The 27,969-nt window shown below is 34.7% G+C and overlaps 1 protein-coding gene across 1 annotated transcript in view; it reads right to left on the reverse strand.

Annotated features, from left to right (window-relative positions):
• Positions 1 to 8,172: 8,172 nt before the first annotated feature.
• LOC126742215 (actin-like protein 6B) overlaps positions 8,173 to 27,969 on the reverse strand; it is a 37,800-nt gene continuing 18,003 nt past the window's right edge. Inside the window, exons 5-7 of the mRNA XM_050448815.1 lie at positions 23,157 to 23,310; positions 16,948 to 17,036; positions 8,173 to 8,563 (exon numbers count right to left, since the gene is read on the reverse strand). Of these exons, the coding sequence (XP_050304772.1) occupies positions 8,348 to 8,563; positions 16,948 to 17,036; positions 23,157 to 23,310 (459 nt within the window). The 3' untranslated portion in view covers positions 8,173 to 8,347. The remainder of the gene's footprint in view (positions 8,564 to 16,947; positions 17,037 to 23,156; positions 23,311 to 27,969) is intronic.

The raw sequence follows: 27,969 nt of genomic DNA on the forward strand, positions 1-27,969 counted from the left end.
AAAGAAATTTATTCTTTTTTTTCCTCTCAAAGACACTACACCAATTACATTTCTATATATTATATATAGTAACTCGGTCAGTAAGCGTTAGTTAAGAGCCGCACCTCTCTACCAGGTTAGAGTCTCCAGAGTTTCTGTTTTGTTTTGAATTATTAGCACGCTCATGGCTAATAACGCAATAGAATATAGGTAAATACGGTAATAATAAAAATGTTTTCAATGCAAATATCCTTCTTTTCATATACGTGTTTTTAATTATTTCAGCCAAATAATTACTACTGTAGTTCTGATTACGTTGCGTCTATTTATAATAATAATAATAATAATAATAATAATAATAATAATAATAATAATAATAATCAATATCATAATCACTTATCAATTTATTAAAACATATGATGGGTTTCTGGACCACACAGTTGAATCTTAACCGCAGAAATAAAACTTAGCGATTGAGCCTATTAAAATACAACAAGGCCTTTTCCAGGGAAATTCCCTGAGTCCCCCCTGGTTTTGTCTGGCTCTGAATCCCCTCTCCCATATGCTTAATCAAAGTCAACATGGATTTACCGTTAAAGATAACAGAACTGGGAAAACCTATATAATATTACACATCTAATGTACATGGATGATATAAGTCTATGCTGGGATATCAACGCATGTCAACTCATTGCTGCGAACAATTGAAATATTTTCACACGACATTAAAATGAGCTTTGGTATCGATAAATACAAAACTCAAACAGTTATCAAAGGTAAACACAACACCAACAACTTTGAATTACAAGATGGTAGTCTCATTCGGGCTATGGAAGAAGGGGAAACTTATAAGTACTTGGGCGTACATCTCTTCTTAAAGTATTCTTTTGAAGTCATTAGGTAGACAAAGACTGATATAGAGGAGATTGAGAGGAAGACCAGAACAACCCTCACGACGTTTCGAGCACACCACCCTCGCAGTCAGCCATCGAAAGACTTATTCTTCCCAGATCCAAGGGTGGCAAAGGACTAATTGATATTTCTTTTCTCTTCAAAAAACAAGTAGCAGATCTTCAGAAATACTTCTTCACTATGAGGGAAACTCTTCTCTTTATAGAGCAGTGGTGCTAGCAGATAACGGATACACACCCTTGAATCTCCGTGCAGGTATAGCAGAACACATTACTGTAATAAGATCAGAGCACACAGTCATTAAAGTTAACACATGGAAGCAGAAGGCAATACACGGAAAGCATCCTAACGAACTTAATGCCGAATATGTCGATTATGAAACGTCGAACTACTGGTTGATACGTGGAGATCTATTTCCTGAAACTGAAGGCTTTATGATGGCTATACAAGACCAAGCGATTGCTACAAGAAATTACCTTAAGTACATTACTAAAGATGAGAAAGTAATGAGAAAGTAATCGACGATCGATGTAGAAAATGCCTGCGCGTACCGGAGACAATTCAACATATAACATCAGGATGCACATCTCTATCAGCTGCCGAATATCTGCACCGATATAACTGTGTGGCAAAAATTATTTATCAAGAACTGGCACAACTTTATCAGTTATTTGGCGAAACTTGCCCTTATTATCAGTACAAACCAGAAACTGTACTTGAAAATAACGCCTTTCGCCTCTACTGGGACAGAACTGTTTTGACTGATAGGACGCTGACTTCAAACAGACCAGATATAATCTTAATAAACAAAGCCCAAAAGAAAACCTTTCTAATTGACATAGCAGTGCCAAACACCAATAATGTCCTAGAAACGACACACACTAAACTTGCTAAAAACGCAGATCTAGCTCACGAGATAAAACAACAATGAAGGCAAAATAATATATATATTACTTATACTCCCTCTAGTTATTTCATCCACTGGAATTGTCCCTTTAACACTGTCCAAAAACCTTAACGCATTGGGTCTTTCCTCCTGGACGATTGTCACTATACAGAAATCTGTTATACTGAATGCATGCAACATTGTTTGAAAGTTCCTAAATCTACCATAGCAAAATTCATCTTGCCTTCAGGCCGATGAAATTGACAACACCGCTATCAGCGAGCTAAAACATAATAATAATAATAATAATAATAATAATAATAATAATAATAATAATAATAATAATAATAATAATAATAATAATAATAATAATAATAATAATAATAATAATAATAATAATAATAATAATAATAATAATAATAATAATAATAATAGAAAGAAGAAAGGTCGCTGCCTGGGGATCGCCAGGGCATGTCTGGTGCCGGCGCTGGACATGACAGTATGCGGACCGTCGGTGGCAGGGAGTTAAGGAGGCGGCAACCTGTCATTCAAGAAACTACACCTCCTCCTCTTCAACAACAAAACGACCAGGAGGGCCCAACACCATCACGAGCCCCCCTCGCTGAAGGTGCTGCGCAGGAAATTCAGCCAGCGCTCACCCAGACGGGACTACAAAGACAGCGCATGAAATGGACATCTGCGATGAATGAAACCGTCATGCGCAGCTTTTATAAAGTGACCAACCTGGGACGAGAAATGATCGGCTACAGACAACCTTTACATGCCGAATTTAGGAGAATCTATCCACATCTCCAAGTCACCGAACAGAGAGTAGCAGACCAGTATCGGGTAATAAGGCGTAATCACCTAATTCCAAAGACAAGACTCAATACCATTAAAGAAGAAATACAAGCGCAAATTAACAACGAACAAGACCCCGCTAACAATGAACCAGCTGAGGAGCAACCTGTAATAGAAAACGTATTAAATAACACACAGGAACCTAACACTACCAAAAACACCCAAGAGGACAATTCTGAGCTATATCATGAACTATCTTCAGAAATGGCAAGTGCGATGCTAGAATTTGAGGGAACCAACCCACTGATAAGACCCAAATTTCCAAAAGTAAACTCTTCAAAAAAACTAGGTCAAATTATGGAACTTTTAAACACCAAAATTCTTCCACCTTATCTTTTAAATATTAATAACATGCAATCTCTGCACCTTTTAGTATATAGCGCAGCAACTGCCGTTGCTAAAACCATGAAGATTAAGATAAGAACCCACAATGACTCTGCAAGAACCGAGCTCCCGATACCACCATGGGAGACCAGACTTCAACGAAAAATTCAGAGGTTTCGAAAAGATATCGGCCAACTAACAGAATATCTGAGGGGTACACGAACAAACAGACAGTTGAACAAACAGTAAAACAGAAAGTTGATGAAATTTTGCAGAGAAACAACATCCACACTCGGCATGAACCAGAAAATAATACAGCTCAACAATGCCTGGATACTCTAAAACAGAAACTTTCCTTATTTTCAGGGCGCCTACGAAGATACAAGACCAGTAATACCCGAAAACGTGACAATCTTCGTTTTCAAAAGGCCGAAAAACAATTTTATAGAGAGCTAAATTCAAAATCAGATCACCCAGATAAGCAATACCCCACGAAAGAACAAATTCAAGATTTTTGAGCCAAACAACTTGCAACTCAAACAACATGCAATATCAACGCAAGCTGGGTTACTGAAGAGAAACAAAACAGTAATAAATATAACCAGATAGAACATCGACCATTCACTATCGAGGAAGTCAACCAGATTATCCAAAAACTGCATAATTGGAAATCACCTAACCCAGATGGAGTTCATAACTTTTGGCTAAAGAAACTACGAAGTATGCATCCTAAACTCTCAGAATTAATTAACCACGTTATTCTTAACCCACAGGAAATGCCAGCGTTCCTAACGCAAGGAGTAACCTATCTACTGCCTAAAGACCAGAACAACACACAAGATCCGTCTAAGTACCGACCGGTAACGTGCCTACCTACTTTGTATAAAATTATCACGTCATGTTTAACACAGCGCATTTATCAACACTGTGAGGAAAACGACATCATAGCCGCACAACAAAAAGGATGCGCTAAAGGTTCTATGGGCTGTAAAGAACAACTTATTATCGACTCTGTCATCAACAACCAGGCATATCACGACAAGAGAAATATTTTTACTGCCTACGTCGACTATAAGAAAGCCTTCGACTCAGTACCACACGAATGGCTTATAAACATTTTAAAAATGTATAAAGTTGATGGTAATACTTTGTCTTTTCTAGAGAGCGCTATGACAAGTTGGAGAACAACGATCCAGCTCGAAGTACAGGGTAAAAGCGCAGTAAGTACAAACAACATTCCAATTTGAACAGGAATCTTCCAAGGGGACTCACTGAGCCCATTATGGTTCTGCCTTGCTATGAACCCTCTTTCGAACCGTCTTAACTCTACCAATTATGGGTTTAGCATCCGAGATAATAACACCGAGATTGCAAAGTTAAATCACTTACTGTATATGGATGATTTAAAAATAATGGCTACAACTAGGAACCAGCTAAACCAAATGCTGCATATAGTAGAAGAGTTCTCCAACGACATCGGCATGCAATTTGGACTAGATAAATGCCGTACTCTCAATATAATCCGAGGAAAAATTCAGCCAGGAGAATATCAGATGCAGAATTTCCAGACCATCGAGGCCATGGGCGAACACGAAATATACAAATACTTGGGGATGAAACAATCACAAACGATTGAACAACAAACAATGAAATGCGAACTGACTAACGAGTTTGTGAAAAGGGTAAGACAAGTTTTGAGAACCAATCTCAACAGCAAAAATATGTTTAAGGCACTTAACTCCTACGCATGTTCAGCTCTTAGTTATTCTTTTGGGGTAATTAATTGGAGTAGGACAGACATAGAAAGGCTACAAAGAAAAGTGAGGACCCTACTTACTAAAACGCACAACCACCACCCTCGAAGTGCCACTGAAAGAACAATGCTTCCCCGCCACCTTGGAGGAAGAGGATTAATAGATCTGGGTAAACAACTTGAAAAACAAATCACTAACTTAAGATCCTATTTTTACAGGCAAGGAGAAAATTCCACGCTGCATCGCGCAATAAATCAAATAGACGATTCCACTCCTCTACAACTTAAGAGCGAGGAAGTGCGCAGCTACCATCATACGGACCAGGAAAAACTCCGCATCTGGATGGAGAAGCCCCTTCATGGGCGGCAAAATCATGTCGACACTGCTTCGTCGAACTATTGGTTGGTATCAGGCAAGATGTTTCCAGAAACCGAGGGCTTTCTACTCGCCATCCAAGATCAGGTTATACCAACAAGAAATTATCTCAAGCACATCGTCAGAGATCCGTCCGCACAAAACGACAAATGCCGATATGGATGCCAAACATCAGAGACAATCCAGCACATAATAAGAGGATGTCAGGCTTTTGCAGTGACAGAATACAAAGAACGGCACGACTCAGCTGGGAAAATTTTACATTAAGAGCTGGCAATGAAGTTGGAACTTTTTACAACAGAGAAGGTTCCGTCCGTATTATAAATATACTCCAGAACCCGTAGTGGAAAATGACCGATATAAGTTATATTGGGACCGCAGTGTACTTACCGATCAATATGTAAGGCATAATAGACCAGGTCTTATTTTAATAGATAAAATTTCCAGGAAAACAACTCTAATAGACGTAGCCATACCGAACAACAATAATCTGCAAGAGAAACACACTGAGAAAATCGCCAAATACAACGATCTAGAAATTCAAATCGAAAGGCAATGGAGAATGGATAATGTTCAGACCATCCCAATTGTTATATCGACAACGGGTGTAATACCAAAGAGTCTACTGGAATACCTTAAACAACTAGGAACTGGTGAACATCTATATAAGCACATGCAAAAGGCAGTACTACTGGCAACTGCTCGCAGCACCCGAAAATTCCTATGAGATAACTCTACATTTCGGGTCACTTAAGGGCACCGAAAAGGCCCCCCCCCCCACAGACCACAGAGCTTAATCCTTTTGATATCGGAGGTATCTGGGATAAGTAAATGATCCCCCTCCCCCTTAGAAGGAGTGCGAGCCTTAACTGGCTGTAAATGATAATAATAATAATAATAATAATACAGTAAACTCTCGTATATTGCAACGTCTCCGAATCCGATCTCTTTCAGTTATCGCAACTCGAAAGAGGCCTCCCACTCTGCCTCTCATTTTAACCCTACAGCGCGTCTGTCGCACTTGATTGGTCGACGCACAGCACGCACTCTAACCGCATCACAATTAGCGAAACCTAATCCGTATTAATTTTAATACATTTAATAAAATAAAGCTATAATATAACATGCATATTTCCGTATTGTTAAAAATATATATGAGTTTGGACATGACATTTCATATGATCTGCTTTAATTTATATAATGTAAATCTTGATTTAATTCAAACAATTGAAAGTCGCGCCACTCCCCCATTTAAATTCAAATTCATCTATTGCTCTTTTGATTACATAAGTAGTATAAAGTAGTCGATTTAAGGATAGTACTAGAATTAAAATTAAGTTAAAAAGTTTAAAATTAAAATAGTTAGAGCTAAGTAAAATAAAAAGTAAAAGACACACCACTTAATACTAACTTCACCAGCAAACACAGACTTATCAAACTAGGTATATATTAAAAAAAAAACCTGCTAGCAATATGGACAGTTAAAACCAAACAGATTAAGCTTATCTGAATGAGTTATGTATTCAGTATTCACCCACTGAATAAAAAGGGTGCTGAACAAAAAACGTCCTTGCTACTGGCTTGAACTGCCTGTACCCCTCTATCTTCTTTATTTCATTGTATACTTTGACACACACATATAATAGGGACTCATACATGGTTGTCTTATGTCTAGGCACTGCAAAATCGAATCTATTTCTTGTCTTATTACTGTTAATATTTACATCACAATTTTTTTCAAAGAGATGTTTGTGTTTAGAGGCAAAACAGCATACCCTCTACAAGTAAAGAGAATATATTGTCATAATTAATTTTTTAAACAAAGGAGCACAATGCTCTCGAAAAGCGGATCACATTGTCCGTACAATTCTTTTTTGAATAACAAATGTTCTTTTTATCGACTCTGTATGAGATCCCCAAAACATTATGCCATAGGCTATACGTGAATGTACATATGCATAATAAAACTGAATTATTGATTTCTTACTGACAATGTTTTTTAACTTGTAAATAGCGAAGTTTTCCGACGTTATCTTTTTACATATTTCATCAACATGGCTTTGCCAATCTAAATTTTTGTGTAAAGTTATACCCAAAAAATTAGTTTCGTCCGATTCATATACAATAATCCCATCGATGTTTAGGGGCATATCATTATCAATTATTTTCAAAGTCTGCCTTTTGTTTTGAAAATGAATGAATTTTGTTTTGCTTGAATTAAGGACTAACTGATTTTACTCACACCACTTTTGCGTCATTTTTTATTTAAATGCTTAACGTGCTCGCTGTAACATAAATTTTGATCGAGGATTAGTCCAAGATTTTTAGCTGAAGTAACATAGGGGAGTTTTGAGCCATCTAACACAATATCAACATTTTTCTTAATAATGTTGCTGTTTTTATTACTGGCAATACATAAAAGTTTTGACTTGCTTGAATTAAGTTGCAGAGTATGCTGATAAGATAATGTTCTAATAGTTTCCAAGTCCAGATTGACCTTCTGCGCCGCATCGACATAGTTAGATGTGTCAACATTGTATACAAGCTGTGTGTCGTCAGCGAAAGCATTGACTGTGCAGTAACTAGTAGATTGAAGAATATCAGCAGTATATAATATAAAAACTAGCGGAGACAGAATTGATCCTTGGGGCACACCAGATCGAATTTTTATAGTTTCAGAGCAACATGTATTGTACATTATAAATTATTAGTGATCGATCCCAAAAATATTGTAAATTTTTGGGATCGATCACTCAGAAAAGAAGAAATAATGTTTACAGACTCATCCCTAAACCCGTAATAATGAAGTTTGGCACAAAGAAGTGAATGGTCCAAAGTGTCGAAAGCCTTTGAATGGTCTAATAAGACCAAAAGGCTGTCCAGTCCCTTATCGTTTGACTCGATAATGCTATTTGCAACCGATGCTAGGGCAGTAGATGTATTAGTTTTTGAGGAAGCCACATTGGTTGTCTGGAATAATATGATGATCGGTCACAAACGTACGACAAAAGTCGTAGTGGAGAACTGTCTAACCCTCACTTATGTTAAACCCAATTGAAAATTTAAAAAAAAAACATAAAATAAATATTACAATTAACTTTATTCCATAATGTACTATAATATTAAATGTTGCTTAATAGATACAATACAAAAATAAAACTGTATCGCCAATAAAAATTACTTTTACTTCCATAATTGAACAATGTCAGTAGAAAAAAGAACGGAAATACAGGTATCACTTAAAAATAAAGAGAATTCACGGACACTTTCTGTCAATCTGCGCCTTCCCAGACTCCTGGTATTCTTGCATTGACATCCACATTTGTTGAAACGTTCCAATCGAGGCCAAGATCGAGCCGCCCACCCAAGCGCCAAACCGTCGTTCTACGCTACCATTAGCCGCGATCAATTTTAATTTCATCGAACCGGGAGTTCGCGATTGAAGGTCTCTACTTAAGCGATCGCTAAAACCCTGCAAGAAATTAAAATATTTAGTAATAAGTACAAGAAATTAAATACTAATGATATAAACTTTAAGTCACAGGTCTCAAATTCGAGTTTATTTCATTACTATTTAATGTAAGGCGGTCTCTTGGGAAAAGATGGACTATTTCTTAGAAAGTACGCTTCATACAAAATAAAAAGCGTTGCACGTCACAAGGTTTGTTCTCACTGCAAATTTCTTACAAGTTTGAAACTGTTTCCAAACCATTATTGATGCGCATGCGTAAAATATTACAACTTGTGATGGATTTGAAACCATGTGTGCGAAAATCAAATATGGGTTGAGTGGAGAAGAAAAATAACCTCACTTTTTTATGCCAGTGGGAAATGGGAAAATAAATAAAACATTACTAAATAAAAAAATAATAAAAAAAAATAACAAAACTAAACATTACTTAAAAATAAAAAATTTACACTACAACCTTAAAATAGCTGTATATTATTAATAAAGTTTAAGATTTTGTGATTATTTGCTACTTCAGGGCTTACTCTAATATGGTCGAGAAATTCTATTCTATTGAATTGGGACACAGTTTCATCAAAATAGTTTTGATTTTTGGACCTTATCCGTTCTTCAAGTAAATCTTTTTTAAAAGTCTGTATCGGAATCAACAAAATTCTAATTATAATTTATAGATTCCTCTGACGATTCAAAATCACTCATTTCTTTAATGTGTATTTTTAGACTAATCCAACCATTTAAAATACAATTTTTCTATTGCGCATGTTTATTTGTTAAAAACTTGTTTCTTACTGCTGTGAGAACAAACCTACAGGGGGTAAGATTAACCCGGCCTGGTACCCACAACCCAACCCACAAATCGACTGTAAGGGGTCGATTACATTCAATTTTAAATTCCCGCGTAGCCATTTGCTGTTCGAAAGTTGGCAATACATGCGACGTTGCGCAATCAATATTGGTTGACTGATTTGGAAATTTTAAAATGGTACGCAAATAATGGATCGAGAAGATGTTCTTCCTCTTATAATTCATATTGGAAATGATGATACTGACTCTAGTAGTTCCAAGACAGAATCAGATCAGTAGTAATACCTACTAAACATAAAATGTAATTTTCGTTTTATTATATATTATTTTATGTTTATTAAAAAGCTTTTTGTTTCTTTGCCTTAACTTAAAATTTGAGCAAAATTATTAAGCATTTATTCTTTAAACTAAGGTAGGTCTTAATATTTATTATACTTTAATAATTTAAAACTTAACAATATTTTATAAATAAAGTGCTTTATCTGATTACCAGGTAGTAGGTGAGATCAGGTAAATTTAAAGTTAATAATCTATTTTATTAATAATCAGAAATTCAAATCAAACAAAATTATAACTTACAATAATAATTATTAAAACTTATAATTCGCTATTTATCATAACATTTAGATACCTACATTTATTACAATCCAGCAACCGCGCTCTCAAGTAAGCAGCGAGACGGACGATGACGTGCAACTACGAACTTATATGAACGGAATATTGGTAGGCAAATAAAACTTGAGATTTTATTAACTCAAGACACGAGAATACATTTTGAACCACGAACTTAATAAATAAACCTGGGCTGCCAATTCAATGACAAGTAAATGACCACTACTAGGGGGCCGCCATTTTGCGTGATTGTCCTTTCGATATTAGTCACTTTGAAAAATTTCAGTTGTGCCAAATGTAGGGAAACAATTAAAGTTTCTGAGATGTTATGTTTACAAAAATACAAAATAAAAAGTTACATTTAGTTAAGAATTTAGGATAGGTGCGTTAGCTCTGTGATTTTTGCTGTACTTCTTTAAGAATTTCTTTAAAATTTATGAAACAAAATTTCAATTTACTTGGGATAGATGCATGCACTTTAAAATATTTGTTTTATTATTCTGATAATCTTGAATCTTATAAATCTAAACTTAAACTTGAACAGTAGCGGCTGCTCATTAGGTTTGCGCAACCCACAAAAAAAAGACTTAAAAAAACGAAACATATTTTTATTTATATTATAGCATCTTTTGTAAATTGCAATAAAGTATTAATTTAAAACTTTACCAAAACACCCTTAAAAAAACAATCATTTCCTATACTACATCGGCGACTATATTGTTTCTCATAAGGTGCGTGTGGTTGCAAGAATAGTGCAAACCTTGTTTATTTTACTGACAAATTTAATAAAATGCGATCATTGATTCAGTTTATGGCGGGGTACGTTGTTGTGTTTTTATATGTTGAATTAATTTACTGTTTTGTAAACATAATTTATATAAATAAATTTTAATTTAAAGTTTTAGTGGTAAAAATGAATTCGGTGCAAAGTTTAATTGCAGAGCCGTTCTGTAGCCGATCATTAAATGATAAGGCTGAGATAAAAAGACTTGGCAGGCCTACTCCGCCTTTAAAAATAGAACAATCTGTGTCTAGCAAAAAAAGGACTTTTATGAGAACGTTTAATCCTGACTTGGACAATAAAAATACGTGGCTTTGTGTGTGTTCAATAACAAATGCTTTGTTTTGTTTTCCTTGTTTATTGTTTGGAAGCGAAGCTTCATGGACAAAAGTAGGTTTTACTAATCTTAATCACTCAGGAAACCGCATTAAAAAACATTCATCATCGGCAACACATATGAAGAATGTCGTACAATATTCACTTTTTGGAAATGTCAATGTTGCGGCCCAATTAAGTGGTGCATATCGTCGAAATATTGACCTGCATAACGAACAGGTAAAACAAAATCGATATATTTTAAACATTATTATTAATTGTGTACGTTTTTGTGGAGCTTTCAAACTCGCGTTAAGAGGACATGATGAGTCTATGTCATCTTCTAATCCTGGGATTTTCCGAGGCTTGATTAATTTTAGTGCTGAATTAGACGGTGCTCTAAAACAACATTTACAAAAAGCATCAGTATTTAAAGATACATCGAAGACAATCCAAAATGAGATTTTGCAAACAATGTATGTCAAGAAGAAATTTGTAAGGAAATAAAACAAGCAGATTTTTTGTCCATAATAGCCGATGAAACTAGTGACGTATCAAATATATTTCAAATGGCAATTGTCTTTCGGTACATCGTAAACGGTAAGCCAGTTGAACGTTTTTGGGATTTTTTGGTGCCTTGTGATCATGACGCCAAAACTTTATCTTCGGTTATTCTGGCAGAGCTTGACAAACATGTTAAAGGTAACAGAACCAAACTCATTGCACAAACATACGATGGTGCATCAGTTATGAGCGGGTCGTCTAACGGGGTGCAAGCAATAATTAAAAAATCTTATGAACATGCTGCGTACGCGCATTGCTATGCACATCAACTTAGTTTAATAATGTTAAATGCTGCTTCTGCAAACAAAAACGTTCGAATTTTCTTTTCCAATTTACAAGGAATTTGTTCATTTTTTTCCAATAGTCCTCAGATATCGTTAGTACTGGACCAGATTGTGAAAAAACGCTTACCACGCTCAGCCCCGACCAGGTGGAATTTTAATTCTAGAGTCGTTTGTACTGTATTTGAATACAAAGATGGCATTTTAGAGACAATGAAACAAATTTTAAATGAAAGCAGAAATATTAGCACCACAAACCAGGCATCAGGGTATGTGAAAATTCTTCAAAGTTAGAAATTTTGTTTTTTGGCTCAATCTATTTTATAAGATAACGGCTCATATGGATATTTTATTTAGTAAATTTCAACCGAGGGAAATTGACGCTGCTCTTGCAAATACCTACATATTATCTTTTGAAAATAAATAAATGGAAATTAGAAATAATATCACGGACGCTATTGAGCCATCTCCATCGAAGCCATCCACGTCTATACGACGTAGGCTGGATGACTCTCCAGAATTTTGTCGAGAAGCAAAAGAAGTATGTGACATTATTATTTGTCAAGGAAAGGAGCGATTCAGTTTTACCGGACACTTAGTCGCCGCTAGTCTTTTTTTTCGGAGCAGTATAACCAATATAGTATTAATTTTCCTGAAATAAAATTTAAAGAAACAATAAAGTGTTACCCATTTTTTTATAGAACAAAAGCTCCGAACAGAACTAAAAGTTATTATGAAACACAGGAATTTAGATCAATCTCGGGACTACTTGTGCTGTTTGACTATATCTCTCAGAATGGTGAGTTTAGTGAAACATTTAGTGAATCTATTAAGCTTTTAAAAATTTTAATTACCATTCCAATGGCTTCAGCTGAAGCAGAACGGTGTTTTTCTACTCTCAAAAGAATAAAAACATTTCTACGAAACACCATGAGCCAAGAAAGACTTTCTGCTTTGGCAATGCTTTCCAAAGAAAGGGATCTTATCGAAAGCATTCCTGATTTCAATCAATGAGTAATTGATAAATTTGCCGAGTCTAAAGAACGTCGGATGGATTTTTTTAAAATAATTTGTAATTACGACATACGCTTTTTATCTATTTTTAGGTTATTATGTCATTAAAGTTTTTTTTTCTTTCGTTTGTGTTTTTTTCTTATTCAATTATTGCATTATATCAAAAGTTCGAGTTTTTTTGCTTATTTTGGCCGTTTAAAAGTGGGTATGACACTGAAAAATGTTTTCGCCTCCGCCAAAGCGCCAGCGATAATCTTTTTAGTCTTTCATTCGCGATCACCGACGGCCCCCTACAGTTGCAACCCCCAGATTTGTAAAGCATGAGCCGCCACTGAACTTGAACCTTATAAATCCTAATATCATGAAAATGATGATCTTCGGTTAATTTTTTGATTGTATTTACTTAACAAATTCAGATTTTGCCTATGGTAATTTTTATTTCTTGGCTTTGTAAATGATCCATTATTAATCAAACTCATTTTTATTCTCCGAAAAATAGACTTGTTTGGTTGACGCCTTTCAGGATATCTTAGAAAAATTGTTTTAAGTATAATAGCAAATATTAGGTAACGACACTAACACATACCTGTTTAAATACAAATCGGATGCCCTGTCACTATTTTCTTGGCACTCAATAAAACAAGCTATCATGTCATATTTGTGACTGTTTTCAAAATTATTAGTCATTCTTAAAAATTACGCTCTATCCCTTAAGAAAAATACTAAAATATTTACTTAAAAACTTTCGTTCGAAATAAATAAATTCTAAACAATTATTGACAGCTTCATACTGACATCTTTAAACAGCCAACTTCAATTTTTTCTGTTTCATGGCCAACTAATGTTTCTTTCGCTATGATATGTTTTTTTTTGCATATTTTGGCCATTTATCATGACTTAAGATACCAAGTGTTATATATCATTTTAATCGGAAAAAATAGCGCAATTTATTGGTATGAAAAAATACAGGGTGTTCCATTTAAAAAAATGCAAGTTTGGGTCATATCTCTTAAATATTGCCTTTAATAAAATTTTTGACTACGCCACTGAATTTTATTTAAAATTATCTATCCATAGCAGTTTTTACTTTTTTTATAACTTATATGGTTCGTGAGATAGAGCAAGTCGTCAAAAAGTGAAAATTTTCAATTTCACCCTGTATCTCAGAAACAAAAAAAAGGTATCTCAATTCTGTTTGCGGCAATAAAAGTTTTACAAAAAAGTGACACAGGTTCGCGAAAACCGCACATCTCTATCTTTAAAAATAACAGAGATAACCTGCAAATACAACCAAATTGGGACACAGTGTACCGGGTTTCCAAATAAGAAAGGACGCCGACTGTATCTCGGAAACTATTCATCGCACAGCGCTGAAAAAAAAAATCTTAAGAAAAGTGGCCAAAAAAAAATGGCTTGGAAATATTTACAAATTCCTAAGACTACCACAAGAGGGCGTAACTGCACAGTAATTTCAAAAAATTCAAATTTCGTCTAAAATAGCCAGTATTAGGTACCATTTTGAAAACATCAGAATAATCTTCATTGATTTTGCCTTAATTTGGCTAAAGAATTTTCTTCATATCTCCAATGAGAAGGGTGGGGGAAGATCATAAATAATGCAACTTTTTAATCGCCCTGTACTCAGATTCTTTATTAAAAGTAATTCAAGTGGGCACTCGTTTAAAAGGAAATTCAAAGGGCTTTCAAAATATGCACCTGTCAATGTCACTTTGTTTACAGTGAAGTCGTCAGAGGGCGTTGTTTAACAGAGACTGGCTTTTTAGAGATTTTCTCTAAAAAGTTAAATGCAATGATATGATTTTTTCACTGCGGTTTCGAAGACTTTAAACATACTAACAAACCAGTGAAAACCGCGTTTCGATATCTCCATTTGTTACCTATTTAAATAACCTATTTTTCAAATTTTTAATATTATTAGCTATATTAGGGCGGTCTTGGTGACAGAATATTATCAAAAATTACTGAAAATTATTTGAAAGCTCATAATCATATTTCCACTTGAAAATATAATTAGCAATCGAGAATCTCCGAATATGATTTATTAGAGCATTATTTATTAATTCTATTTGAATATTACTATTATATCAAGAGGCCTATGGAAATATAAATAGAAACAAAGGATTGGAAAATGCCATTTAAAGTTACTTAAATTGACAGTTGTCAGTTTTAAGTTATTTCTTATGTGTAAGTGTTTTTTTACTACAAATTAATAAGTTTAAAAATGAAAATTCCAAATGAAGTAGCCTATAATATGCTAGCAGTTTATTTCGAATGCAATTATAACTCAACGGTTGCCTCTCGAATATATGCTATGCGGTATCCAGAACAGACATTATACGAAAAGGACATTTGCAAGATTAGCTACTCGGTTGCGAGAAAATGGCAGTATCCATTTACCTCTTAACAGAAGACGTCGCTCTGGACGATCTGAAGAAAATATTGTTAATGTGCTTGCTTATATTCGATTATACCCTCACATAGGAATAAGGCAAATTTCATTGGATTTGGGCATTACGAAATCAAATGTGCATAACATTTTAAGAGACCACAGGTTTGTTTAAAAGTTGATAATTAAATTTGACTATTACTATAATCGAATATTAAAAAATATATATTATTTTTATTTTTTACCTAATTTGAATGTTCTTTTAGGTTGCATCCATATCATATGGTGCTGCATCAGGAATTAACAGGAACCGATTTTAATAGACGACTTGATTATTGTAACTGGTTTAACAATATGATGGAAGAAGATCCTCAGTTTGTCTCAAACATTCTATGGACAGACGAGGCAACTTTCACCAGTGCTGGTAGTGTAAATTTACACAATATGCACTATTGGGCTCCCACAAATCCCCACTGGATGAGAGAAGTGCAGTATCAGGGTCGGTGGTCTGTTAATGTCTGGTGTGGGATAATAGGGGGAAGAATTATTGGTCCATACATTTTTGAAGAGGTCCTCAATGGACACACCTATTTAGATTTTTTACAAGATCACTTGCCTTTCTGTTAAACAACGCCCTCTGACGACTTCACTGAAAACAAAGTGACATTGACAGGTGCATATTTTGAAAGCCCTTTGAATTTCCTTTTAAACGAGTACCCACTTGAATTACTTTTAATAAAGAATCTGAGTACAGGGCGATTAAAAAGTTGCATTATTTATGATCTTCCCCCACCCTTCTCATTGGAGATATGAAGAAAATTCTTTAGCCAAATTAAGGCAAAATTAATGAAGATTATTCTGATGTTTTCAAAATGGTACCTAATACTGGCTATTTTAGACGAAATTTGAATTTTTTGAAATTACTGTGCAGTTACGCCCTCTTGTGGTAGTCTTAGGAACTTGTAAATATATTCCAGCCTTTTTTTTTAGCCACTTTTCTAAAGAAATTTTTTTTCAGCGCTGTGCGATGAATAGTATCCGAAATACAGCCGGCGTCCTTTCTTATTTGGACACCCGGTACAATGTTTCCACATTAATAGGTACAACCATCTATACATATATATATATATATGTATAAATATATAAATATATATAAATATATATATATATATATATCTAATTTTATCAGGGTTTGTAATTAGCAAGGGTTTATATAGTAAAAATAATCAATTGGGTTTTGAGAAATAGTGAACCAAATACGTTTAAATAAGGATGGTAATACATTATCCACGTATTAAATAAGGAGGAATCTGTATCGTCTGCTGCAGACGATATATATAATCGTCGTTTACAAGTCGCCAAAAACTAGGCAATCCGCTATACTCACACGTCAAACGTCAGCATCGTCAACTTCATTACCGTTATTTAATATATTTTTTATTGGCAACACTGAAAACCTCAAAAGGACACAACCACTATAAAAATGGCGGTCATTTTTGGGTATCGTGGCCATATACATTAGCAGTCCAAGTATATTTATTAAGTTCGTGCGTGCCACGCTTTTTGGTTTGTATGAAGTGTACAAGAAACGCCAATAAATTACGTTTACCTGGACTAAGGAGTTGCCACCAGTTAACACCACTGAATTGTATAATGCTGGCCTTATGTCTACATCGCACATTCCTGCACTAGTAGCCGCTAAAAAAAAAAAAACATTTTTTACATTGCAAAAATTTATATAGAGTGTGTCCAAAAAGTCTTGTAAAATACTTTTACTTAAAATACAACGAGACCACCGAGACAGGTACACGAATTACCCGGTTGAAAAACGCTCGGACACGTCAATTTTCGTTTTTTTTTGCATGTTTTTAGATTTCTGAAAAATATACAGGGTGCGTCAAGAAGACACTGGAACAAGTAAGATATTTATAATGTCACAGAGCTTTGCAAGTACTGAGTCAGGAAGGTTTCAAAATAGTATCAATAAGAAACACCATCAAAATCTGCTGAATATGTACTTGTTTTTAATTTTTTTAAAATACTCTTAACTCTTGAACATCTGTATGATATGGGCAAAGGGATTCCCGTACTAATATATTTTTTAAATAAGGCATTGGACCAATATTACAAGTTATATTTTGTCCCAATTATTCCTCGTCTCCTTATCCACCGATCTGGAAATATTTGGTTGAGTTATTGCCAGACATTTATTTGGTAGTGGGGTGGTGCTCAATCTTGTTGAACCCATATCATATTCGCTAAAACTTGTGGGTATCCTGGATCAGGATACAAGTTGGCCAACGTTGGCACTATATTATGTTGAAGCAATTCTAAATAATTATCGCCATTCAAATTGCCCTCAATAAAAAAGGGACCTATGATCTGATTTTCAATAATTTCTGCCCACACGTTAACCTTTTCAGGGTATTGAGTATTGTCTTCTCTCGTCCAGCGAGGATTTTCTCGTCCAGCGACGATCGGCATGACCGTGAAGAGTAAAGGTGCACTCATCAGAAAACATAACATGTTCTAATTGGATCACATTGCTGTCTAATACTGCCATCATTTGTTCACAAAAATACATTCTCCTGTCAAAATCGTCTTCCGTGAGCTCCTTGGTGGATATAATTTTATAGGGATGTATTTTGTCTTCTTTTAATATTCTAATAACTGATAGCTATTCATCAATATCGAGGACTGGGGCTGCTTTCCGAGTAGATGTATGTGGGTGTTCCTCAAACTCAACCTCACTTATTGCATTGGCAGCTGCTTTTTTTACCTGCCTGACATGGCCCAGCTCGCGGAATTGCTTTTTTATTTTACTAATTGTCCGTTGGGTTAAAGGCGGCAAATTTGGAAATTTTTCGTGAAATAAGCGAGCTACTTCCATTTGCGTCCGTGTATTATCTCCATAGCCAATCATCTGTAGAATTGTTATTTTGTGCATTTCTGTTAAATGCACCATTTTTCTGGCTTGTAGTTAATGAAATTCAAACGACTATAGCACTGCCGACTACTTCTGTCATGCAACATGAGTCAACATTAAGTCTGGCATTTTAAACCAAAGTAAATAACAATTTTTACTCAAACTCAAACTCAAAAATGCTTTATTGTCAACATAAACATAGAAGTTGTAGACAAAGCCAATAGACTGTACATTAAAGGAATAAAAACGAGAAACTAATTTAAAATAATAATAATAATAAAATTATATAAAACTTTGAAAAATACTCAAATGCTAATCATTAAAAAATTCACTTAAACTATAGTACGCTTTACAAGCAAGAAATATTTTCGTCCTTGTACGTAGGCTTTTTTCAGTCTTAAGTTGTCTTATTTCTAGTGGAAGTTTATTAAACAGCTTTCTACCTCCATATATGATAGAGCTACGGACAAGTTCAAAATGACGAATGGGTAGCCTCAACAAATAATTTTGTCTCGTATTATAGTGGCTTCCTAAGTGGAGTTCCTGTTTATATTTTCTAAAAACTAAGCAAACTGTTTCCAAGATAAAAATCCAACACAGGGTTAAAATATTATGGCTTACAAAAAGCGGGCGACATGAGTCACGAGGCTTGGCCCCACATAGATATCTAATAAGGGCCATTAGATATCTATTCTGAAGTACAAACACTGAACTAAAAAGTGAATTTGAACATGAACCCCAAAAGCAAATTCCATATCGAAGGTGCGACTCGATAATCGCAAAGTATGCAGATCTGGCGATGGAGAAAATAAGACTGGTGGCAATAACCCTTAGGGCGTAGCAGCCTGATGAGACTTTTCTACATACATTTACAATATGGTCTTCAAATTTAAGGAACTTGTCTATGGAAAGACCCAAAAACTTACTGAACGGTGGCATGGTGATGGCTTCATTATTCAAACATATATCATTTGTATTACATTTAAAATTAAGGATATTTGTTTTGGAAACATTAAATGTCAAAAAATTTGCATCACACCAGCCTTTTATTTTTAACAAATCTGCACGTATATTGGCCTCCATTTGAGAAACATCAGAGTCGTGCCAAAGGATGGTGGTATCATCGGCAAACAATGTAAATTTGCCAGTTACCTGCAGTTGTGGCAGATCGTTCACATAAATGAGAAAAAGTAAAGGACCAAGTACTGATCCTTGCGGAACACCCACATAAGTTCCTTAGAGATACCACCATTAAATTTGACAGCCTGGACACGATTTGATAAGTAGGAACGAAACCACTTCAGGGCAGTTCCTCTGAAACCATAGAGCTCTAGTTTCATCAGCAGCACTCTGTGACTCACGCAGTCAAATGCCTTGGACAAGTCACAGAATACCGCTGCTGCAACTTCACCAACATTCAGTCGGTTGTACAGGTGCTCTAGAACGCTAAAGATAGCATCATTTGTGCTCACAGACTCACGAAAGCCAAACTGCTGAAGACTCAATAGGCCAAATCTATTTAAAAATGTAACCATCCTCACCTTAACGAGCCGTTCCACTATCTTGGCTAAAGTAGGCAATAATGCTATAGGTCTAAAGTTAGAAGGACAGTCGCGATCGCCACCCTTGTAAAGAGGAACAATCATTGCTCTTTTTAAGCACTCTGGGAAAACTCCAGACATAAATGAAAAGTTAATTGACTCGGCCAAGACTTGCAAAGCAACAAGAGGTAAAGCAGAAAATATTTTAAGAGAAAGCACATCCCAACCTGATGAACTCTTATTCTTAATATTAACTATTAACTGTTTAAGCTCTTCTACACTTGTGGGGGCAAAAAAGAAAGATTCGGCTACTACCACATTGCTGAGATAGCTCCTGGGATTTATTTTTTGTGAGAGATTGACTGCAAAGTTACTAGCAATATCACAGTAGAAGGAATTGAGGACATTGGAATCTAAGGTACTTGGAATAACCAAGACATTATTTTTGCCCCTTAGCTCATTTAAAATCTTCCAAGACTCTTTTGCTCTGTTGAAGGAATTATTTATCCTCCTTTGAAAGTAGGTCCACTTAGCCATTTTGATTGAGTTTCTGTAAATCTTGCGGTATCTGTTATAATAATTTAAAAATGTTGCATTGTTCATAGCGTATTACCTAATGTAAAAAAGGGAGCGCATATTTTTCCCAGATACTCGTAAACCCTTAGTATACCAAGGTTTTCTATTTCGTTTCTTAATATTGACAACAGGAAAAGCAGTGTTAAAATTGTTTAATACTATTTGATAAAAGCTATGCAGTGGGTTAACAGTAGTCAATACATTATTCCAACTTGACATATTACAAAGCAAAGAGAATTTGCGAAAATTAGCTCTAGTATAAAGTCTATCGTGTCCAAAGTTATTCTCATTAGCTGCACTATTAAGCTTTACTAATCCCACTATTGCCTCATGGTCAGACAAACCGGCATTGATTGCTGTACACTGATTTTCGTGTTGGTTAAAATTCGTACAGAAGTAATCTATCAGTGAGAAAGAAAATGCTGAAATCCGGGTTGGCTGATCCACGTGCATCTTAAAATTAAATGAGTTTAAAAGATTAAAAAGGATTCGATTTGATCCATTAGATTTGTCTAAAAAATTTACATTAAGATCGCCAGTCAGAATCAACATCGCATTAACCGAAATTTCACTTAAGAGGATCTCCAACTTTTCTAAAAACAAATCTAAATTACCAGATGGAGATCGATACAATCCTAAAATATACAAATTTAACTTACTGCTAAATACAATAGAAAACTCGCACACCTTTTCATTCAATAGATGATCAAATCTGTCAATAGTACTAAACATAAACTTAGTTAAAAAAGCTTTCTCTAACATAATAAGAGTACCACCATGTGTATATTGCTTGCGTGAAAATTTGGAAATTAGTACATAACCAGGGATAACAATAGGCTCGTTAGACCTTAACCAGTGTTCAACAAGAATTAACACACTAGGAAAGTTAACCGATTCTAAAAATAGTTCCAATTCGCTAACTTATGAAGGCACAGATTGAACATTAAAAAATGCTAGAGCAACTTGATAATGGTGGGAGTTTCTATTAAAAAAGAAGATCTAATAGCAAGGGTGTCTATAGATTGGTCTAGTTGAGGCGTAACCGAAGACCTACCTTCAATCAAGGGTGTATCGCTGATTATCCCACTATTGCTAATGCCTAAAGATCCTAATACTAATTTGGATGACAGAAAAGTATTTTTAACATATAAAGATAAAAGTTTGCACATAGATTTGGCAGAGTGTTTAGTTTTTTTTATTCTCATATCAATAAAAAGGAATGCTGAAATAATTTTTGCTTGCATTATCATTACCAAGACCTAAATGGGCAAGAAGTATTAAGTGAGTTGTAGAGAATCTTGAAAAATAAATAATTTTCTTTTCTAAATGTTATTTTTTGAATTTTACTTAATATTTCCGAAACAGTCAAAGATAGGTATAGGCCATTGTATACAAAATATGTCTAAAATGATCTGAGGAATCTAAAAATTAATTAACATACAGAGTGTTATGTTTAAACTAAGCAAGTTGGTATTGACCACCGTTATCTGATACACCCTGTATAAAAAGTTTTTATGAAAAAAAATGCGCAACTATACAAACCAATCGACGTGTTCGAGCGTTTTTCCCAACACGCTCCCATCTATTTATTAGCTAATTTATTCCATTTGGCTGACACACACTGTATATCCTTCCCTTTTGTATGATTTTAGTATTCTTAATGTTTAAGTAAATATGGATCCTACATTAAACACCAGGCCTTACCCTTTACAGATTACCTTTAGTGTGTGGCATATCTCTAATTTTTATAGATTATGAGTGAACAAATAATAAATAATCAAAATTTAGTATTTAACATTCGTTTTCCTGATGAGTGTTCGTTTTTTCTAAAAGGAATTGTTAACCGCCACAATTGTCAATACTAGTCTGACGAAAATTCATATCTAGTTGATACGGGTTCACTCAAAATCCTGAAAAATTAACCTCAAGGCTTCAACAACAACAAATTAATGTCACCCAAGAAGAAGATACAGACACTTATAGAAATTTTGAATCCGATTTTGGTAAATTGTTATGTATTTTATTTTTAGGGCAAAAGGGTTTAAGTGACTGGGCTATGAGTTTTAACTCGCAAAATCAAAAAATGATGTCTAGAATTTATGAAATGCATTTTGAAACATTAAAATTACAATATTTAATAAAAACAAAAATATAAAATATCGAATATTTTTAATGACCTAAAACTTTAAATCAAACGTTCTCAAAACTCTTAATTTGTTAATTGGACCCCTTGGCTTCTGACCCCCTCAATTATTAAAAGACGTGATCAATCCTGCATTGACAGAAACATTAGAAAATAACATTAATTATATTGCCGAAGAGTTAAGATTTCAACAAGATGATGCAACTCCTCATTATACCCTTGCTCGAAAATATTAAAATCGGACATATCCTGGTAAATAGTTCGGCCTAAGAGGATCAATAGAGTGGCCCGCAAGATTATCTGACTTAAATCCCGTAGACTTTTTTTATGAAGTCACTTAAAAAGCAAAATATATAAAATTCAGCCAGAGTCGATAAATGAATTACGTCAGCGCATCATTGATGAATGTCATGCTATAATATCCGAAATGCTTTATAATGACTAAGGCTGTTTTGAACAAAATCTTTATTATTGTATGGATACAGGAGGCCAACACTTTGAGCGCTTATTTTTTTAATATAAACAATGAGTTATAAACAAAATTTACATTTTGTGTCTTTTTTTCCGTATCTTCGAGGATATAAGTATTGATAAATCTAGAAAACATTAATTTATATGTAAGGTGTACTAACCTATATGTCCAGCTCCTAACATTGCATGGTCAAACAAGCCCTCCGCTAATTTAAACCTCTCTGAACCAAAATCTTGATGGTATCCAGTAGGAAACTCGTAGTGGACAGAAGGAATATTTGACACTACCCTTTCATCATATGGACTTTCGGAGACCTAGTTACAATTAAAATAAAATAATAAACAAGACAATGACCATCCAGAAAAGTGGATTATATTTCAGCCTTGTCTCGTAAATAAGTACAACAGGTAGTATCTCCGATGGCATCGAGTCTCACACAAATTCAAAGCAAATAAACCCCCCCACCCGGTCCTACATACCTAAATCCATTGCATACCTTCAGTCTTCGTTTGTGTGTCGAGTCGACCATATGTACCGCTCCGCTTTTCGAAATTATCGATTTTTATTTTGTACCGTGTTACCGTGTTGTTCATTGTTCATTAAATAAATAGGTTAATATGCCTAAGCACATTCTCGTAGTCGATCTAGAGAACGGAAATATCGGCGTTTAGAAAAACGATTGGCCGAAATGCAACGACAATTAGATGAAATTATTAGTGGGGAAAAAAAGCGACGTTTAATATGCTTATTGTTCTGATTCTGTTTTAATACAAATTAGAAATTAACATGTCTCTTTTATTGCTTCAGGTGATTCTGAAGAGCAAGAAAATAATCCTCAGCCCCCGATCGTGCAATCAGAGGAAGCAAAAGAAAAATCTTTGAGTTCTGAGGTTTTGCAGATACTTGGCGATGAGCCAATAGATAACACCGTCTTAGGACCTCCGATTTATGAGGCAGTAGTCCCTCGCTGGAGTAATATTTTACAGCAGTAGAATATTACTCCAGCGAAGTGAGGAGAATATTCAAGTTCTTCTCCAAAAACATATAATACCCGAAAATTTTAAGTCTCTGGAAGTACCTCAGTTAAATCCCGAGGTTAGGGCAGCCTTAACTACTCAAATACTCCGCAGAGATGAGCGCCTGGTGCAAAAACAGCAGTTTGTGGCTGCAAGCATATCAGCAATTTCCCAAGCCTTAACTTTGATGCTAGCTGAAGAAGGGGGGGGGGGGGTGGCAACAACGTATATATGCAATACCTAAGTAATGCTGGCCGCCTATTGTGTCATCTACACTATCTTGACACCATGACACGCAAAGATCTTATTTCTATAAATATGAATAAGGATCTAAAAGATACGCTTACTGCTGCGCCTACTGATAATTTTTTGTTTGGTCAAGCATTGGAAGAACGAGTGAAGGCTGCAAAAAACCTGGAAAAATCAGGCGAGGAACTTAAGCAGGTTAAGCCGAAAACTGCTAAGAAACCTGTCAGTCGCACTCATTTAAACTCCAGGGGTCCAGCTCAGTTGCAGGGAAGCACCCGAGCTAGACAATATTACAAGAGACTTTATCCCTACCAACGCCAACAGCAGAAGAACCATCCAGATCAACGGACGGAAAGGAAACCGAGGGAACTGCCCATAACACAGATGGAGAGGTTCCGTCGACGTCGAGAGTAAAGCAACCCCTTGCGGGTAGTGTATATGCCGGTAGATTAAAATATTTTGTAAATAAGTGGCATGAAGTTACTAATGACAAATTTATTATATCATATATTCAAGGTTCTAGGTTGCCTTTTATTAAAAAGCCTATTCAAAAATATGGTTTTTAAAAAAATGGTAAATGGTCTGTTTCTGAAAAAAGTTCCATTAATTCGTCTATTTAAGACCTTTTAAAAATTGGAGCTATTAGTAAAGTAACACTATGTAAAAATTAATTGTCTACCCTTTGGTTTAAACTCTGCTCCCTTAGTATTTACCAAGATCATGAAACGAATACTAGCCTATTTAAGGAGCAGAAATCACACATGTGTACTATTTGTAGACGATTTTTTGCTATTTGGTAATTCCCAAAAAGGACTGCCATAATAATATCATGTCGACTATTAAATTATTACAAAACTTGGTTTTTATTGTTAATTATAAAAAACAAAAAAAAGTTTTAAAATTGCTAAGAAAATTTTCAAATTCTCGAAATTTTTAGACCGAAAGAGAAAAAACTTATCATATAAATTATTTAGAGCTAAAAGCTGTTTATTTGGTTTTAAAACATTTTGCTGAAAATGCTTTTCGAAATTATCGATTTTTATTTTGTACCGTGTTACCGTGTTGTTCATTGTTCATTAAATAAATAGGTTAATATGCCTAAGCACAGCCGTAAACGACAACATTGTCGTAGTCGATCTAGAGAACGGAAAAATCGGCGTTTAGAAAAACGATTGGCCGAAATGCAACGACAATTAGATGAAATTAATAGTCGAGAAAAAAGGCGACGTTTGGAGAGTATGGGGAGCTCTAGAGGCGGTGATGCCGGAGAACCCAGTGCATATTCTTCACCGTATGATAGTGATTTGTCGCCTCGCCACTCTATTCGTAAAACAGTTAGGGTGGATGTTCACCAGTTAAACAGTAAGTACCAAATTGTACGTTTTTGGTGACGTACATTTTAAATTGTATGTTTTTGGCAACATACACATACTTATTATTTTTGGTGACAACATAATATTTTGAGTATGTTTTTGGTAAAATTATTCCGTAACATATTATTCCGAATTGACAATACAACTGCCATGGCTTATATTAATAAGATGGGAAGTATACAGCACCAATCCCTAAATAAATTATCTCGTATTATTTGGCAATGGTGCGAGGGTAAAAATATCTATTTATATGCCAGTTATATAAAGTCTAAAGACAATTTTGAAGCAGATGCACAATCCAGACTTAAATTATCCAAAGAAACCGAATGGGAAATAAGCAACTTGGTGTTTAAAGATATAATATCCACTTTTGGGAAACCAGAAGTTGATCTCTTTGCTTCAAAAATGAGCGCTAAATGCAAAAAGCTTGTATCATGGTTGGGAGGTTCAAAATGCATAGCAGTGGACGCCTTTACGATAAAACGGAACAAGTTTTTCTTTTATGCTTTTCCACCATTTTCTGATATGCTTCTTGCTTTGCACAAAATAAAAGAGGAAAAAGCTAGAGGAATTGTGGTTGTGCCCTTCTGGACATCTCAGCCATGGTACCCACTTTTTAAATCATTATTAGAATCAACACCTTTAGTTTTCGAGGCTGACGAACGTTTACTTTCTTTTAGGAACGTGCCTCATCCACTTTGGCGAAAAATTTCCCTGGTGGCAGGAGTGTTATCCTCCAAGCCCTGAGAGCTGGTTCAGTACCTGAAGAAGCTTTAGAAATTTGCTTGGTCTCCATTACTACCTCTACAATTCAACAATATAATTCAGGTCTTAAACTGTGGTGGCAATTTAGAAAATCTCGAAACATGAATGTTTATTCTGCCTCTGTCCCAGATATTTTAAAATTGTTTACTACTCAATTTAAAAATAGAGCTACTTATACGTCTTTAAATTCATTTAGAGCAGCTCTTACTCAAATTTTGGGGCCAGAATTAACTTCGAATTTTAGAATTAAGAGGTTTTTTAAAGGGGTCCATAGTTTAAGACCTACTGCTCCCAGATACAATTACACATTGGACCCCATTATTGTTTTGACATATGTTAAATCTATGTCTAATGAAACATTAAGCCTTCAAGACCTCACATATAAATTAGCAATCCTTATTGCCTTGGCTACTGGTCAAAGAGTACAGACTTTAGCCAACATAGAAGTTGAAAATATTATTATAGATGAAAACAAAGTTGAGGTTAAAATACCTAAAAAACTTAAAACTTCAGCCAAAGGTCGCATTCGACCTACTCTTCTTTTGCCTTTCTTTAATCAAGATAAGAAAATTTGTCCAGCTAGAACCTTAATTGAGTATTTAAATAAAACCAAGAATTTAAGACAGACGTCAAAAAATCTTTTTATTACCGTTAAGAAACCTCATAGAGATGTCACTTCTCAAACAATTTCTAGATGGTTAAAGGTGATTCTAAAGAAAAGTGGGTTGGATAGTACTCGCCATGCTGCGATGTCTGCAGCTGCGCGAAAGGGAGTATCTTATGACTGTATTCGGCTTGCAGCTGGCTGCTCGGAGAAATCCTCTGTTTTGCCAATCATTATAACAGACCTTTGCTTCAAAAAGACAATTTTGCAACGACTGTTCTTAGTTGTTAGTATTATGATGAGTTTTTATCTTTAAGTTTCTTGTTTCTAATGTTAGTATAGGAAAATATTTTCCAGATTTGTTATTTATCATATTAAGTAGGTACATTTTATTAAGATATAAGTTATGTTGAAAAATAAATGTATAACCATATTATGTTGTTGCCATTCTTAGAATTAATGTTTTATGTACATACCAATTCTAAGTGTGTGCCTAATATTATTTTTTCTCGTTATTCTGTTCGTTATGTTGTTTAATTATTATTAATATGACATGTTTCCAATGAAAATTGTTGCAACTTGCTTTAAATAGCTACCTGTTCTACTTATTTACTTCGACAAGGCTTCATATAATCCAGATCGAACTTCACTTAGGTAAGTTCGTTTGATCTGTTAATTATATCTGAATGATGATTATAAGTATACAATCACGATGAAAGGAGCAGATTTATTTAAAATTCAGATATTTTTTTCTTCTTTTATTTTTTTGGACACATCCACTAGTATTATTGTCTTGCTTGCGCGATTTTTTAAATAAAAAAATTCTATACGAGGCGCCTAAGTAGAAACTATGGCGTCAACATTCATTTTTTTTTAAATAGAACAACCTGTAACAAATATAAAAGTTTACTCTAGATTTAACGCAGCTCATGTTTAATTTGTTGTCCATTTGATTCAATACGTCTT

The sequence above is a fragment of the Anthonomus grandis genome, chromosome 11, assembly GCF_022605725.1.
Source record: "Anthonomus grandis grandis chromosome 11, icAntGran1.3, whole genome shotgun sequence".
Taxonomy (NCBI): domain Eukaryota; kingdom Metazoa; phylum Arthropoda; class Insecta; order Coleoptera; family Curculionidae; genus Anthonomus; species Anthonomus grandis.